The sequence below is a fragment of the Pituophis catenifer genome, unplaced genomic scaffold (assembly GCF_029215685.1).
Source record: "Pituophis catenifer annectens isolate HBS135680 unplaced genomic scaffold, rPitCat1.0.hap2 SCAF_6, whole genome shotgun sequence".
In the NCBI taxonomy this organism is placed as follows: Eukaryota; Metazoa; Chordata; class Lepidosauria; order Squamata; family Colubridae; genus Pituophis; species Pituophis catenifer.
This window is the reverse complement of record NW_027256886.1, coordinates 24,019,742-24,033,345: the sequence shown is the minus strand read 5'-3', so window position 1 is coordinate 24,033,345 and position 13,604 is coordinate 24,019,742. Positions and strand designations below refer to the sequence as shown.

Sequence of the window (13,604 nt, the reverse complement as noted above, 5' to 3'; positions counted from 1 at the left end):
TATCAGTTGACAATGTTCAAATAGTCATCATAGCCATAATTTTTAATATCTATTTCACTGAATTTTCTTATGTGTATAAGAATCCTAGAGGGACTGGAGGGAATCTACAAAAAATAGATAGCATTTTATCTAATTGATTGTATTTTCAGGATTTTTTTTTAATATGACTGCTTTCAGATGTGTTAGGAGTACAACATGAGCATTCATGAGCATTGCTCTGAAAATTCTGGGAATTAAATCCTAATATATCAGGGAACAATCAGAGTGGGGGAAAATTAGCTAATGCTTTGATCGGGTATTTCTTTGCAATAACAGGAGTCATTTAAGTATACTAAAATAGTTAATTTCCAAGTGAAGCAGCTTCAAACTATGTTTACTTAGTTATTAGATTTATGAATTTCTAGATTGCCTAACTCCAAAATGATTCTGGGTAGCTTCACAAGTAAGAACAATTGTCAAAAGACAACATAACAACTACCTCATTGCTCACAAATCAAAGAGCCCTGTCCAAGCACTCTGACCCAAAGCCTGGAGGAATAAGAACAACAAATTTTTAAAGTTCATGAAGCAGGGAAGGTGGCAGCCATGTGAATCTCCATGGGGATGCTGTTCTGAATAATAGATGTTGTGACAGATGAAGCCTTCTTCCCGAGTCCTGTTAGATGCTTAGCTGATGGGACTCAAAGCAAAGCAGAACACACAGGATGGGCCAAAGCTAAAGGAGCCATACAATCCTGCATTGCTGCCCCTAGACCATTAAAGGCAATCAGCACTTTAATTTGCTCTCAGAATGCAACTGGAAAACATTGCAGTTCACATAGCGAGGATGATACATGGAAATAGCAAACTGCTTCATTGTGGACCAAATATAGCTTCTGAGTGGTCTTCAAGAACAACATCTCGAGAGTGTTACAGTAGAGGTGATCTGAGAGATAACCAAGCCATGAATGACTGTAAGGAAAATTGATGTCAGCCTTAGTAGGTAGACCAGAGTGGAAACACAACCAGATGAGCTTATTCTACTCTATTATAAAGCTACATTAACAGAATTTTGCAAGTCTGGAAATACAAGCCTGAGAAACAAGGAAGGTTCTCTTCTGAGCCTCTTGCCCTACCCACTATCCAGCTGCTGCCTCTTATCTGACTGTTCCCTTGGTAACATTTCTTGATCCAGTCTCCCAAGGTCTTTCACACGCATAGCATTACAAAAGAAGACCTCTTAAGCTTGGCACACACATTGAACATGTTGCATGCAATTAGCGTCCTGGCCATAGCTGCTCAGCAGGACCTGGGAGTTCAGGAAATTTCCAGATAGTATACCAGCCTCAAATGGGCCATTACAACCCCATTCAGGATCAAAGGTGAAAAGTTCCCTAGAACTGGAATGAGAAACCCTCTTCCTGCATAATCACTTAATCTTTCTAGAGTTAAATCTGAGACTATTCCTTTTCATCCAGACCCCGACAATTCTGGGAACAAGATCTTGATAGCTGTTAGTTGTCTAGGAAACAAGATACACAACTCTTACCATTAACATACTGAGGATACGTGTCCCTGAACTGTCTCATTTAGACATTACACAGGAGGGGTGAAAACACCTGCTGTGTAAACCTTCAGTAAACCCTGAGGCGCCCTACAAATCAGAGCCTAACATTCATTAATATAATGCTAAGTTATGATTTAGTGTTATGTATTAACCACCTTCAAACACAGTAACAGCAATATATCTAGATTTACCCAGCCTCCGCCTGAAGCTTAAACATCTGCCAGTTAGAAAGCAAAGCTTAATGTGGCACTAGCACAGTGTTGCTTCTTTCTGCATTAGTCAACATTAGTCATGAATTAGCATATTAAAAAGTACCTGTAAATCAAACTTAATATAAAACAATATATGAGTAAATGTCAAAATTGGACAACTGAAACCTCTCCTTATGTTGTTAGAGCCTACTTTTAACTTAGTAGTTCGTTTTAATAAAAATACCAACACACAGTTCAGTCTGCTTTCTCCTTGCCCTGCTCATGTAAGTCTAGTTCTAATTACCACCACCTTGCTGTTTGATTTGATTGTGCTATTGGTTACATGCCACTGTTTTCCCATAATAACCAATTTTTCCTTCTTTGTTCAAATGAGATTTTCCTAATTACACGTGTGATGGGTTGTTTTAATTCTTTTCCCTTTGCAAATCCACCTTCCTGTTGCAATGCATGATGGGCAGGCTCAATATTGTGCATGACACCCGCTACAAGTGTTGGTAGGTGCCAGCTTTGTTTCTTGATTATCTTAAACCTGTTTAGCAGCTCACAGACTTTCAAAATCCACTGCTAGGTTTTAACTTAGAGTTACTGTGCAAAATCATTTTTCTTCCCGTGCACTAACACTTGTCAATTAAATGCATTTGCTTTATTTAATTGACACAATTTACCTAGAAGCCATTTATTTCCTACCATTATCAAGTTGTTCTATGCCCCATTTTCCCCGTCCCTTTTTATCAATTCTGGTGGATTTTGACTGGACTTTGAGTTCCAGTGTTTTAGAAAATTATTTTGTATTTAAAACAGAAAAGGCCAGTTACACATTTTATGCAAGAAATGCAGAATTAGAGTTTTATTTCAGCATATCCTAATAATATCAGAAGTTAAAATGGGAGGGATTGGGAATATGGTTATCCTAAGATTTTCAAACTATTAATGAGAGTGCTATTTGTAGTTTCTTGAGTCTAAAATGAAATAGTTGAACTTTTATTGTATTGACTTTGGTAATTCAGTGGTAATAAGCATTTTTCCCTTCCCTTTTCTCCTTTCCTTTTGTCTTTTACCTTTATCCCCACCCCGCTCTCTGGAATGTTGCCCCGCTTTGCGCTGTGGTTGCATGTCCTTTTCGCTGGTGGCGGTATCTCGCCCCATGGCTATTCTGCTAATATAAATACCATACTTGACCATTTTACCACCTCTTGCCATGGTTTCCCATACTGCTACACTCTTCTGTATGTTTGCTTATATGGTTTTCCTTCCAAAAGTTCCCATGGTGCACGGCGCTACGCCCGCCACTGTGTCTGCAGCAACAACATCTGCCACAAGCGTCCCCTTCGCTGCAACTGCCACAGCCAACCAGGTTTGCTAATTTACAGCTTTGTTTCTTAAACATAACTCAGAATCGGTGCTTTTAAGGAGCATGGGGATTTCTTTTATTATTTTTGGTTTTTTTGGGTTGTGGTTTTTCTTTTGTTTTGTTTTTTTGTTCATTGGTTTATACTTCTTGTTGGCCTACACATTCTATTTAGATCTGCAGCATAGCTTAATTGGGCTTCTGTCCCTAGTCTCCAATAAGACTTTCCTGAATTGATCAACATATGACACATCATTTGCCTTTGTCCCTCACTTCCACATTCACTGTTATAAGAACAGATGTATAGAAAGAAAATAGGAGGAGAATAGGAGGAGAAAATAAGATCACAATTACTTTTTTCCTATGTAGAATGGTAAACTTTTTGCAAACCAAGGTAACATCTAATCTAGGAATGGAAAACTACCGTAGGGAAAACTCAAAGGGTAGGCAGACCCAAGACAAAGAAATTGACAGAGCCAAGAAAAAAACTATTTTTTTTTATTTAATAGAGATTTAATTTAAATTAAATAGCTATATACACACACATTGACATACATGCATACATAGTCATACACATATGCATATATACATTATGTACATACACTTTATTTTGTACTAAAATTATATTTCAGTGGCAAGTTTTGGAGGAATTTTGGAATCTGTTCTGGAGCCAACGGTAAAACAAGCTTGGTATAGCACAAGGCACCACAGGATGTTCTAAATTCATTTATGCTTAATGCTTAAGCTACAGATGTTACCTCTTTAAAGTAGGCCAGTATTATTTTCTGAAAAATGATGCCAAAGCAGAAAGGCCCTGGCTTGGCTGAGGTCTTCAGAGAAACACTTGACAAGAAAGTAAATATATATTGAGAATATTCTTCCAACATGCTTTTCTCGAGATTGTATAAATGCTGGGTGGTGATGATAGAGTTGTTGAAGTAAACTTGAAAGCTTTGGAAATCTGGAAATTAAGTTTTGGAAATCTGAATGTTGCTATTATCCACTTACTAGGCCAGATCTCAAATTTACAACTCTTTTCATTTTAAGCTTCCAGAGCATTAAAGTTAATATACAAAATTGCTGAACTTGGAGACCTAAAATGATATGCTACTTTTTAAAGAACACCAAGCACTAAGAACTCAATATCTGAATAAGTAGGAATCTCTAATCATCCTGCTGTTGACAGAATGCCCAGCATCCCCAATCATGGTCATGCTGGCCACAGCTTCTGGCAGTTGTATTTCAGTAGTATTTTCAGAATTCTGCTGGAAAATAGGAAAGACAATCCACAAGCAAGGAAAAATAATCCCATCAGCAACCCAACTTGGCCAGAATGCCTATTATGATCTTATTACACATTTTTGCTTATGACACAGGATAGCTTACAACTGATCCTATAATACAAGTGTGTTGCCCCAACCTGGCACCATAAGAAGTTTTGGGACATCCATACTGAGTAGGAATTTGGGGAACAGATTAATTGGAAATAAATAGTCCTCGACTTACAACAACAACTGGAACTGGAATTTCCATCATAAGTCGTCATGGTCACAGGTCCAATTGAACCCTATTTTACAACAATTTTTATAGCAGTTGTTAAGTGAATTCAGCTTCCCCAATGAGCATTTTTGGTTGGAAATCAGCAAAAGTTGAAAATAGTGACCTCAAGACACAGCCAGTTGTCAATACAAGCCACTTGCCAAACACCCAAATTGTGAGCCAATGACTATAAGGAGTGGTGTGATAGTCGCAAGGGAAATACAGGTTGTAAGTCACTTTTTCTGAGGCTGTTGAACCATTGTTAAAAGAATCAAAGTTTTATCTTGATGGCTAAACAGCTGATGGAGAGCAACCATCAGATTGTCATGTTTTCATATAGAAAGACCACTATAGATATATCTACTTTCCATTTTTGGTAAGTCAAGATAATCATTTTCCATTTCGGGTAGATCAAGATAGCCACATTTTCACATTAATTGTGATTTTACATACTGCCAATAACAAAGGGGTCAAGGTAAAAGCACATTTCAGATATGCCATATCTTTGAATAGTAAGAGCTAAAAACATATGTGCTTTTACATATATATCTTACAGTATAGCAATTTGATGTTTAATTTACAACAAAGAAAAAAATGACTAGCATGTTATTTTTCATAGAGGAAGGAAAGAAGGGAGAGAAAGATGGAGAAAAATTCTTCTTTCTCTTTCCTCCATCTCTTGGTACAGATAATTCTGAATATTTTTTTCTATATTTTTAGAGTCGCTTTCCCACGCAGATTCTGGAGGTTTTGTTTTTGTTGTACAATTTGATCATTTCATGCATATTTCTCTGGATCCTCATAATGCGCTCCAGTCAAATTTTGTAACCTATTCTTTGTATATACATATATAAGCAATATATGTATATAATACATGAGCAATGCTGACATGATGCAATGCCACAAAATGCAATGTTCACGCATGCATAAGTACTTGAGACCTGGGCCCCTTCCTCTTTACTGACTGGTGCTGAAGCTCCTTGGTCTATTTTGACAGCACTACTCTTGAAGCTTCTAGACAGCTGGATGCAACATCTCTTTCTGCTGCAGTAGCAAACCAATGGTATGAGAAGCTTCATTACACTTGGGACACATTTATGTGCAAAAAGAGAATTTAGAAATGCACGAATTAGTCTTCCCCAATCTGGGACCTTTCATATTTTTGGAGATTCCAATTCTTCTACTTGCTGGGAATTTGGGGAATTACACCCAGCCCATCTGGACAATATTGGAGCCAAATTGGAGAAGGCTACTGTTGAATATAGTTAAAGAATATTAGGGATTGTGTAGAAAAATAAATTGGGCTGACTTGGAAGAGTTTGTTTACTTTTGGAACTTCTGCGCTCTAGTAATAGAAGCCAACAGTAAGTAAGTAAACTATGTAGTAGAAGCTGATCTGAGCCTCTTTTTTTATGAATGTACTGTTTTTTTATCCTATCTGAACTTGTTTGACATTTAACTTTTTCATGCAAATGCTTGTGAACTATTATCCGCTTAAGAAACTGAGGGCTTACTTGTATTTCTATATTCAGGGGTTAGAGTAAATATTATAATACTTCTTATCAGGCTGTGTCCAAAAGTAGTTGAGACAATTTTAGAATTAGCTTAAACCACCAATTAGTTTATAAAGTAAACATGTTTAGTAATTATAGAGCAATCAAGAAAAATCCTCCACTTAGTAACAACAACAACACTTAAAGAGTAGCATCAATTATATCCGTCTCCATAACGGAAGTTCTAAATTTCATCCCACTTTACTACCAACAGTTGGTAGTTGTATATAATCAAAAGCTGACTAAATAGATCTGTTCTGTTTGTGCAGGAGGCAAGCCCTTTGCCTTGCTAATTTCCTTTGATTGATTTTGAGGGAAATCCGTTATAAACAGTAGATATTCTTCCTCCAATTTCAATGGAGTGTGAGGATTATATTGCAAATCTTTTCATTGTACAACAGCATGAACAAACATTTCAAATCCATAGACAACAAAAAGAAGAATCTAAATGGATAACTTATGCACCAACAGAAAATGTTCTTATAGATAGCCAAGTGTTTAGATTTTCTAACCAACTCCTAAAGAAAATTTGTAAAAAGTGATGTAGTTCAAGGTCCTAGTGCTGCATTCTTCTGAGCCCTTCACTTGAATTTTAGTTCTTTTTAAACAGTCAATGACATCAGTTACAATAATAATAATAATAATAATAATAATAATAATAATAATAATAATAATAATATCAATTTTGCATTGAGTATGCAAAATGCACAGCCTGAGAGTTTGCTTCTGTAGCCAATTGTTAAAATCAGAAAACTGAAACAACCTAATTCATAAAATCTCTGTGTAGGCCAACAAAAAGGCTTGAAATGACTGAACTGCATGAATGTTTAACTGTAAATGTGTCTTTCTTTTAAACAACCAATAATGGTTGATATCCTACTTAACTGAATGTTCTTTTAAATTGCTACCTAGGTTTCTGTTAACATAAATTACATAATACAGAACTCTGCAGTTTTTCATTTGAGGTACTATTATATTATATCAATTAAAGTTTATATTTTTAATAGATTCCCATAATATCTGCCGAACATCTGACTAGCCACAAGTATGTTACACAGATGTAGACACTTAATCATCAAACAGTAAGTATCTTAAGTGCATATTATTGTACTTTGATACTTTTGAGAGGATTTGCATTCCATTGTCCTGGAATGTAGGACAATCGTTGGTGATTGTGTATGTACCTTTCTGTTTCTGTAATTGGATGCCTGTTGTTTTAAACGTTTTTCAATTTATCTTTTACATTTTCTGTATAAAAGAAGACTCAGATTGAGCTCAGTGATACAAAAACACTTGAAACTAATTAAAGTTAACAATTGACCTGTCAAAAAGTATAGGAGGTTAAACTGCTGTTCCCTGATATTGTTTTATACGCTTACTCAAACATCAATACATATGCATTCAAGTAGTAAAACAAATATATCTAAATATATGTTTAGCCCTCATTTTTTATGGACAGTCTTATACAAAATGAAGGAAATATATCCCTGATTGTTCCATGCAATCTGAAGGAGTATACTATGGAATTTGCTAAAAGAAGAATCTAAAAAGAGCATTAGACAAATATAGTGAGAATTTTGCTATTTATTCCTGCTGGAATAAATCATGTGATACCCAATAATATTTGCTAGCCAGTAACAGAAAATAGATATTTTATTCATGTCCTGCTTATAACGCAGGAAGGATCTGATCAGGAGGTCCCTTTTATGTTCTTAAGAACATGCTATCATGTGATGCCTATTTTTTAACTTTTTTTTAATTGGCCCAATATCCAGAGTACATGAATAAGCACTCTGAAAGATTTTTTTAAACACTCAATGTAAAATGTTAACGTGTGGATAAAGGACATATCATAATGACCCCCGGTTGATCATCATGTATATAATCAGCCATTGGGCCACCTATCCCCATTACGTTTTTATAGAAAAATATGAAGAAATGGAATTCAACAATGTTTTCTAATGAGAACATTACGCAGATGCTGCTGCAGTTAGTCACAAGTAATATAAAGTTCATATCTTCACTGCCAATTTAGATTTAGCTGGGGGAAATAATCATAAACTCCTTCCTATTCAGAAGGATATTTTAAATTGATTTGATTATGTGTCTTGATTTTTAGCAACTACATAAAAAGACTTCTCTAGAATTATCTGTCCTCTCCTGGGCCTTCAGCTCTTTCAACATCCCTCCCCCCCCCCTTTATTTAATTGAGTCTATCCAACTTGCTGATGGCCTTCTTCTCTTTCTTCTATCTTTCCCAGTATTCACAACGGGGCATGATCTTCACAAAGGGCTTCTAAATATACCATATTTTTTCAGAGTATAAAACGCACCGGCGTATAAGACACAGCTTAGTTTTTGGAGAGGAAAATAGGGAGAAAAAAAATCTGCCTACCAGGTATTCATCTGGCTAGCGTCCTTAGTCTGGTCAGCTTCAGCACATTAGTTTCCTGTTTTTTATCCCCTACTTGGGGATAAAAAACAGCTTCTAAAGCACAACTGATCTTAGAGAGAGAAGCAATGAGAAAAGCAGGCAAACCACAGAGATCGGCTTCACTCGTTAGTGCCTCATTAGGGCTGAAAAAAACCTTCACAGCTGAGAGTCGGAGGGAGCAGGCAAAGCAGGGAAGATCCTTCATTGAAAAAAAGCTTAGCACAAAGCGCTAGCGCCTCGTTAGGGCTGAAAAAAAGCTTCAAAAAAGCTACATTCAGAATATAAGACGCACCCAAATTTTCAGCCTCTTTTAAGGAGGGAAAAAAGTACAATTTATACTCCGAAAAATACAGTATGTTTATTTAAATAATTAGCTTTTATCTGAATATTTCTGTTAGATTGAATTGTTAATATTTTAATGTAGTACTTGTTTAAAATTATTTTTTTTAAAAAAACCGTCTCCTTGTTTTTCTAGATCATACGACAGAGAAGAGGACAGCGTGGTTGAGTGAAGAATCAGGACAGGTCATTAGCCATAATGTATATACCGTAAAATAACAGCACCCAAATTTCCTCAGCAGTAAGACATCCACATATTGCATGTTAACAAGATGAAATGACAACTTGGAAATTCACTGCACACTGTTGCCTATATACTTTGTACATTGAATAGATATTTGTGCTGGGGTGATCATATTGTCTAAAGCAGCCTTCCCTAACTTGGTGCCCTCCAGTTGTGTTGATCTATAAATCTGGATTGTATCCTGGAAGTTGTAGACCCAAGAAAGCTAAAGGGCATCAGGTTGGAGAATGTTAGTCTAAAGACTACAGCATTGTCCATCTTTTCTAGCACACAAGTATGCAATGCATACCCAGCTGACGTATGCATTGGTAGACTCTTTTCCTACATAATCATGTACGTCATTTTGAAAAGACAGACTGTGATGTAGCCATAGATCTATAATGTATTGGTACGTCTGTAGACCAAGATATAATTTTTAAAGTAAGTTTATTATCTCAAGGTTTACAAATAACAAAAGGTGCACCTTGTATTTAAAATTGCCATTATAGAAGAGACCGTGCATGCACAGTATAATTTTTTCCTTTTTTGTTTTAAGAGTAATATTTTTAAATGTAATAGATTGTAAGAAGTGGTAAAAGAGGTATCTGACAGAGATGAATGTGCCAAGTAAAACCACAACTGTGTATATTTTTAAAGCACATCAATGGCTTTAAGTACCGTGTTGTTAAAGATTTTCATGAAGTGCCATAGACTGTAATCAAAGTAGAGTATTATTTCTTCAGTGTTACTTTAAGAGCCACATTTTTGCTTGTTTTGCTAGTAGGAAATCAGTCAAAGGGCACCCTTCCGTTTCAAACCAAAGCTGTCTCAGAAATGGCCACCTCAGTTTATAATAGACAGCACATTTTTTGTTTTTCTTATTTTTTTAAAGCAAAAGCAAGAGTAGATATATTGGATCATTCCTACACATACCGGATATATAAAGCTATAAATTATTATAAACCATTGTAGTTGTAATAGTTTTGCAAAGTATACTGTATAACAAACAATATTTTAAAAAGGGAAGAGCCATTTCTGAGACAATATTAGAAAAAGTCTAAATAATTTTATTTTGCTTCAATTTTCTAACCTCTGTCAAAAGTCCAAGAGACTCTAAACGCGTTGAAGGAGATGGGTTTTGCTTTTCTGATCCAATGCATCACTTCAAAGTCACACACTTAAAAAAAATTGTGACTCTAATCATGGGAAAAGCACTGACATCAGATGCCTGATTAAAAAGAAAACCAAAATAATCAACAATCAATGAAAATGTTAATTAGAGTAGGGCTGGGTGGGTTAAATATCGGGTGAGTTTTATATGTGATTTCTTCTGTTGAGATTTAACTGCTTTATAGCCTTAGAAAGCCTTTACAAAATGAAACAAAAAATAGATGTGCATTCAAGTTTTTAAGATGGATTCATCCAAAGGAAATCCTTTGTGTGGTTTGGATGTTGCAGTTAGTAAAGGATATATTTTGCTCTGTTAAGCAAAGCTCGAGGTGGGGGCCAGGTCTCTGGTAGCGTCGCGTAGAATGGGAGAGGTGAGGGTTCGGTTCTAGAATTCTCCATACTTCCAAGTTTACTTGCAAGTTTTTATGCTTGAGAGATGCTTTCTAGTTAAAAAAAAAAAAAGAATGATGTGTTGATTTTACTGATTGTACTGTACATCTATTAAAGCCTTAGATTATTACATTACGGGTTAAAACCCATACCAATGTAATTTCAATCGTGTTAAGAAAGTATAGGTGACTTCACATGTTATTGTAGTTTACTTACATTTAGAGAATATGACTTATTTTTCCTTGTTAAAATGGTAGTTTTTATTTCGTACATTTATTAGATCATTTTCATTTTCTATTACCAGATGAATGCCATTTAAGTTTATAGAATTTTGTTTTATTAGATTTTACTGATGAATTTTTTTCAAAATATGAAAAAAAATTAAAAATATTTTTTCTTCATAGCATATGCAGTTTTGAATTTACATGTAGTGTCATGAATATTCGTATTCTTGTTAACTAAATGATTTATATTTTACTGATTTAATATTACAATGTAAGAATATCAGTCATTGTTAGTTCTTGTCTAGTTTTCATTAAAAGAACAAAGATCTTTTATATGGATATCTTATATAATCATTGTTAAGTAAGAAGTTAAGTTGTTGCTATTGAAATGATCCTGGCAGACAACTGAGTAATATTTTGATGATTTATTTTGTTTGTAATTAATTATAAAAGAAAAAATCTAGCTCTTAGATATTAGAATAAAATTTATTTTCTACTGTATCCATTTCAAATGTTAAAATATTGTTTAAATATTTTTTGAAATCCCTGAATATCAGGCCTTCTTATAAATAAGCTGCATAATCAGTAGATCAAGGGACTTTTTTTGTTGATAATCCAAATACTCAAAAAGTTTACGTATAACAAGAATTATAATAAGTGTGAGTGCTTGTGCATACTCTTGAGGGATGATTATGCTGCAATTTAGCATGTGGGAAAGTATAGAGAGAAGGTTGACCTTTTGCACTTCTGTATATAGTCAAATAAAAAAAATAAAGAGAGAAACCTGTATAATAGTAAGATCTTATTTTGAATAAAAATGTCTATAAATACAAGGAGTTTTGTTAAGGCTTATAAAAATGACAGGCTGAACAAAATTGCTTGCAAAAAAGTGGCACAGAATTAGCACTCCATACCCCTTTGAAAAAGTGGCTTTGCTTTATGTGAACAGCTTCTAGTTTGCCAGGATTCTTTCAGCTGGAAAGATTGGCCATCCTTCTCATGACTAACAAAAGCTGCACTGGTCTAAATCTGCCTGAAGATAATTTCTGATGAGACAAGAAAAATAAAAATTATTTTTTTAAAAATGAAATTTCAGAAAAACAGGTACTTCCAACCATTAAAGGTAAATCATGGATCTAATATGTCTTACATTACTCAAAACAACTACTGCATGTTTCAAGTATCAAGGAGAGAGAGAAAGAAAAAGAAAATATAAATAGATATAAAATATATATTCTATTCAAACCAGTTTCTGAAAAATTTCAGTAGTTTTATTATTCACACACTAGCGCAAACACACACATACACAGAGAAAGCGATATTGACTTTCACATGCACACTAAAGAAGTTTAAAAATGTCAACAGGCAAACCAAAACAAAACCATCCTAGCTGTAGTTGTTATGTAATTATTTTTATTGCTGTAGTGATCCGGTTCTTTTAGCAGGTGAAAAATAAAATACCCTTTCAAATTTACCATTTTTAACCTAAAGCACTTGACAAACCATGTACTACATGAAGCCAAAGTGAGGGGGGAGGGAACCAATGATTGGATCTATTCTGTCTCATAATTCATATTGATGAATTAGTACATGTTGCACTTCCTTGCAACCCTATAACTTTCATCTGCTGAAAGGACAGGTGTGCTTGGTTTTTACTATTATGTAACCACAGACTTAAATTTGCTTGGTAGTTGCTCCTACTTATGTATTCTGTCCTGGGCTGCAATTTGTTTTTATGCTTATTTTATTATTACTGCTATAGCTGTATGAAAAAAAAAATAAAGTTAAATTGCCCTAATAAAAATTTCTTTTAATTATCTTTCTTTCTCTTTCCAAGTTTGGGAGAAGAGGGGGTTTTTTTTGTTGTCATTCTCATTTGTGGTTGGGACAAGGGAGGGCACCCTCTCTATTGGTACAGTTCACTGTGTAAAGGCTGACATTTAGTTTATGGGATAGGCTTCTACAAATACAATGCTAACACTCACAAAGTGAAGAACCACACATGTCTCTATTACTCACTAGTCAGTTCAGAGGTGGTTTCAGCAAGTTCTGACCATTTCTGGAGAACCGGTAGCGGAAATTTTGAGTAGTTCAGAGAACCAGTAAATACCACCTCTGACTGGCACCACTCCCATGTATTCTCTGCCTCCTGAGCCCCAGCTGGTTGTGAGGAAATTTTGCAGTAACCTTTCCCTGGATTGGGGAGGGAATGGAGATTTTACAGTATTCCTTCCCCTGCCATGCCCACCAGGCCACATCCACCAATCAATTCCACACCCACCAAGTCACACCCACAGAACCGGTAGTAAAAATTTTTGAAACCCACCACTGGGTCAGTTGTTTCCCTCAGAATATGACAGAGTTCACTGGGAAGTGATCCATGTTGCATTACCAATGTGTGAACCCAAGTCTATGAACTGAGCTTGAGAGCTACAAAGGTGATACAGGAGCTCTAGTGAACTCATGAGTGTTCATAAAATAGTTTCCATAAAATAATGCTATCTTATTTCTAATTAATTTCAAACTTAGATGATAAAGTGAAGTATTTATTATTAGACAACGTGTGACCCATTAGGTCATGGTTTCAAAGAAATTTCCTTACCCTTACAGAGAAACATAATGACCA

The 13,604-nt window shown here is 35.2% G+C and overlaps 1 protein-coding gene across 14 annotated transcripts in view; it reads left to right on the top strand.

Annotated features, from left to right (window-relative positions):
• Positions 1–12,782, top strand: part of MBNL1 (muscleblind like splicing regulator 1) — a 181,016-nt gene extending 168,234 nt beyond the window's left edge. For 10 of the 14 annotated variants that reach the window (XM_070945533.1, XM_070945520.1, XM_070945524.1 and 7 more), the window contains 4 exons: positions 2,217–2,252; positions 3,018–3,112; positions 7,206–7,280; positions 9,108–12,782. In XM_070945533.1, the coding sequence (XP_070801634.1) occupies positions 2,217–2,252; positions 3,018–3,112; positions 7,206–7,262 (188 nt within the window). In that variant the 3' untranslated portion in view covers positions 7,263–7,280; positions 9,108–12,782. The remainder of the gene's footprint in view (positions 1–2,216; positions 2,253–3,017; positions 3,113–7,205; positions 7,281–9,107) is intronic. The other 4 variants (XM_070945525.1, XM_070945530.1, XM_070945528.1 and 1 more) reach the window with 1 other exon arrangement.
• Positions 12,783–13,604: the final 822 nt, after the last annotated feature.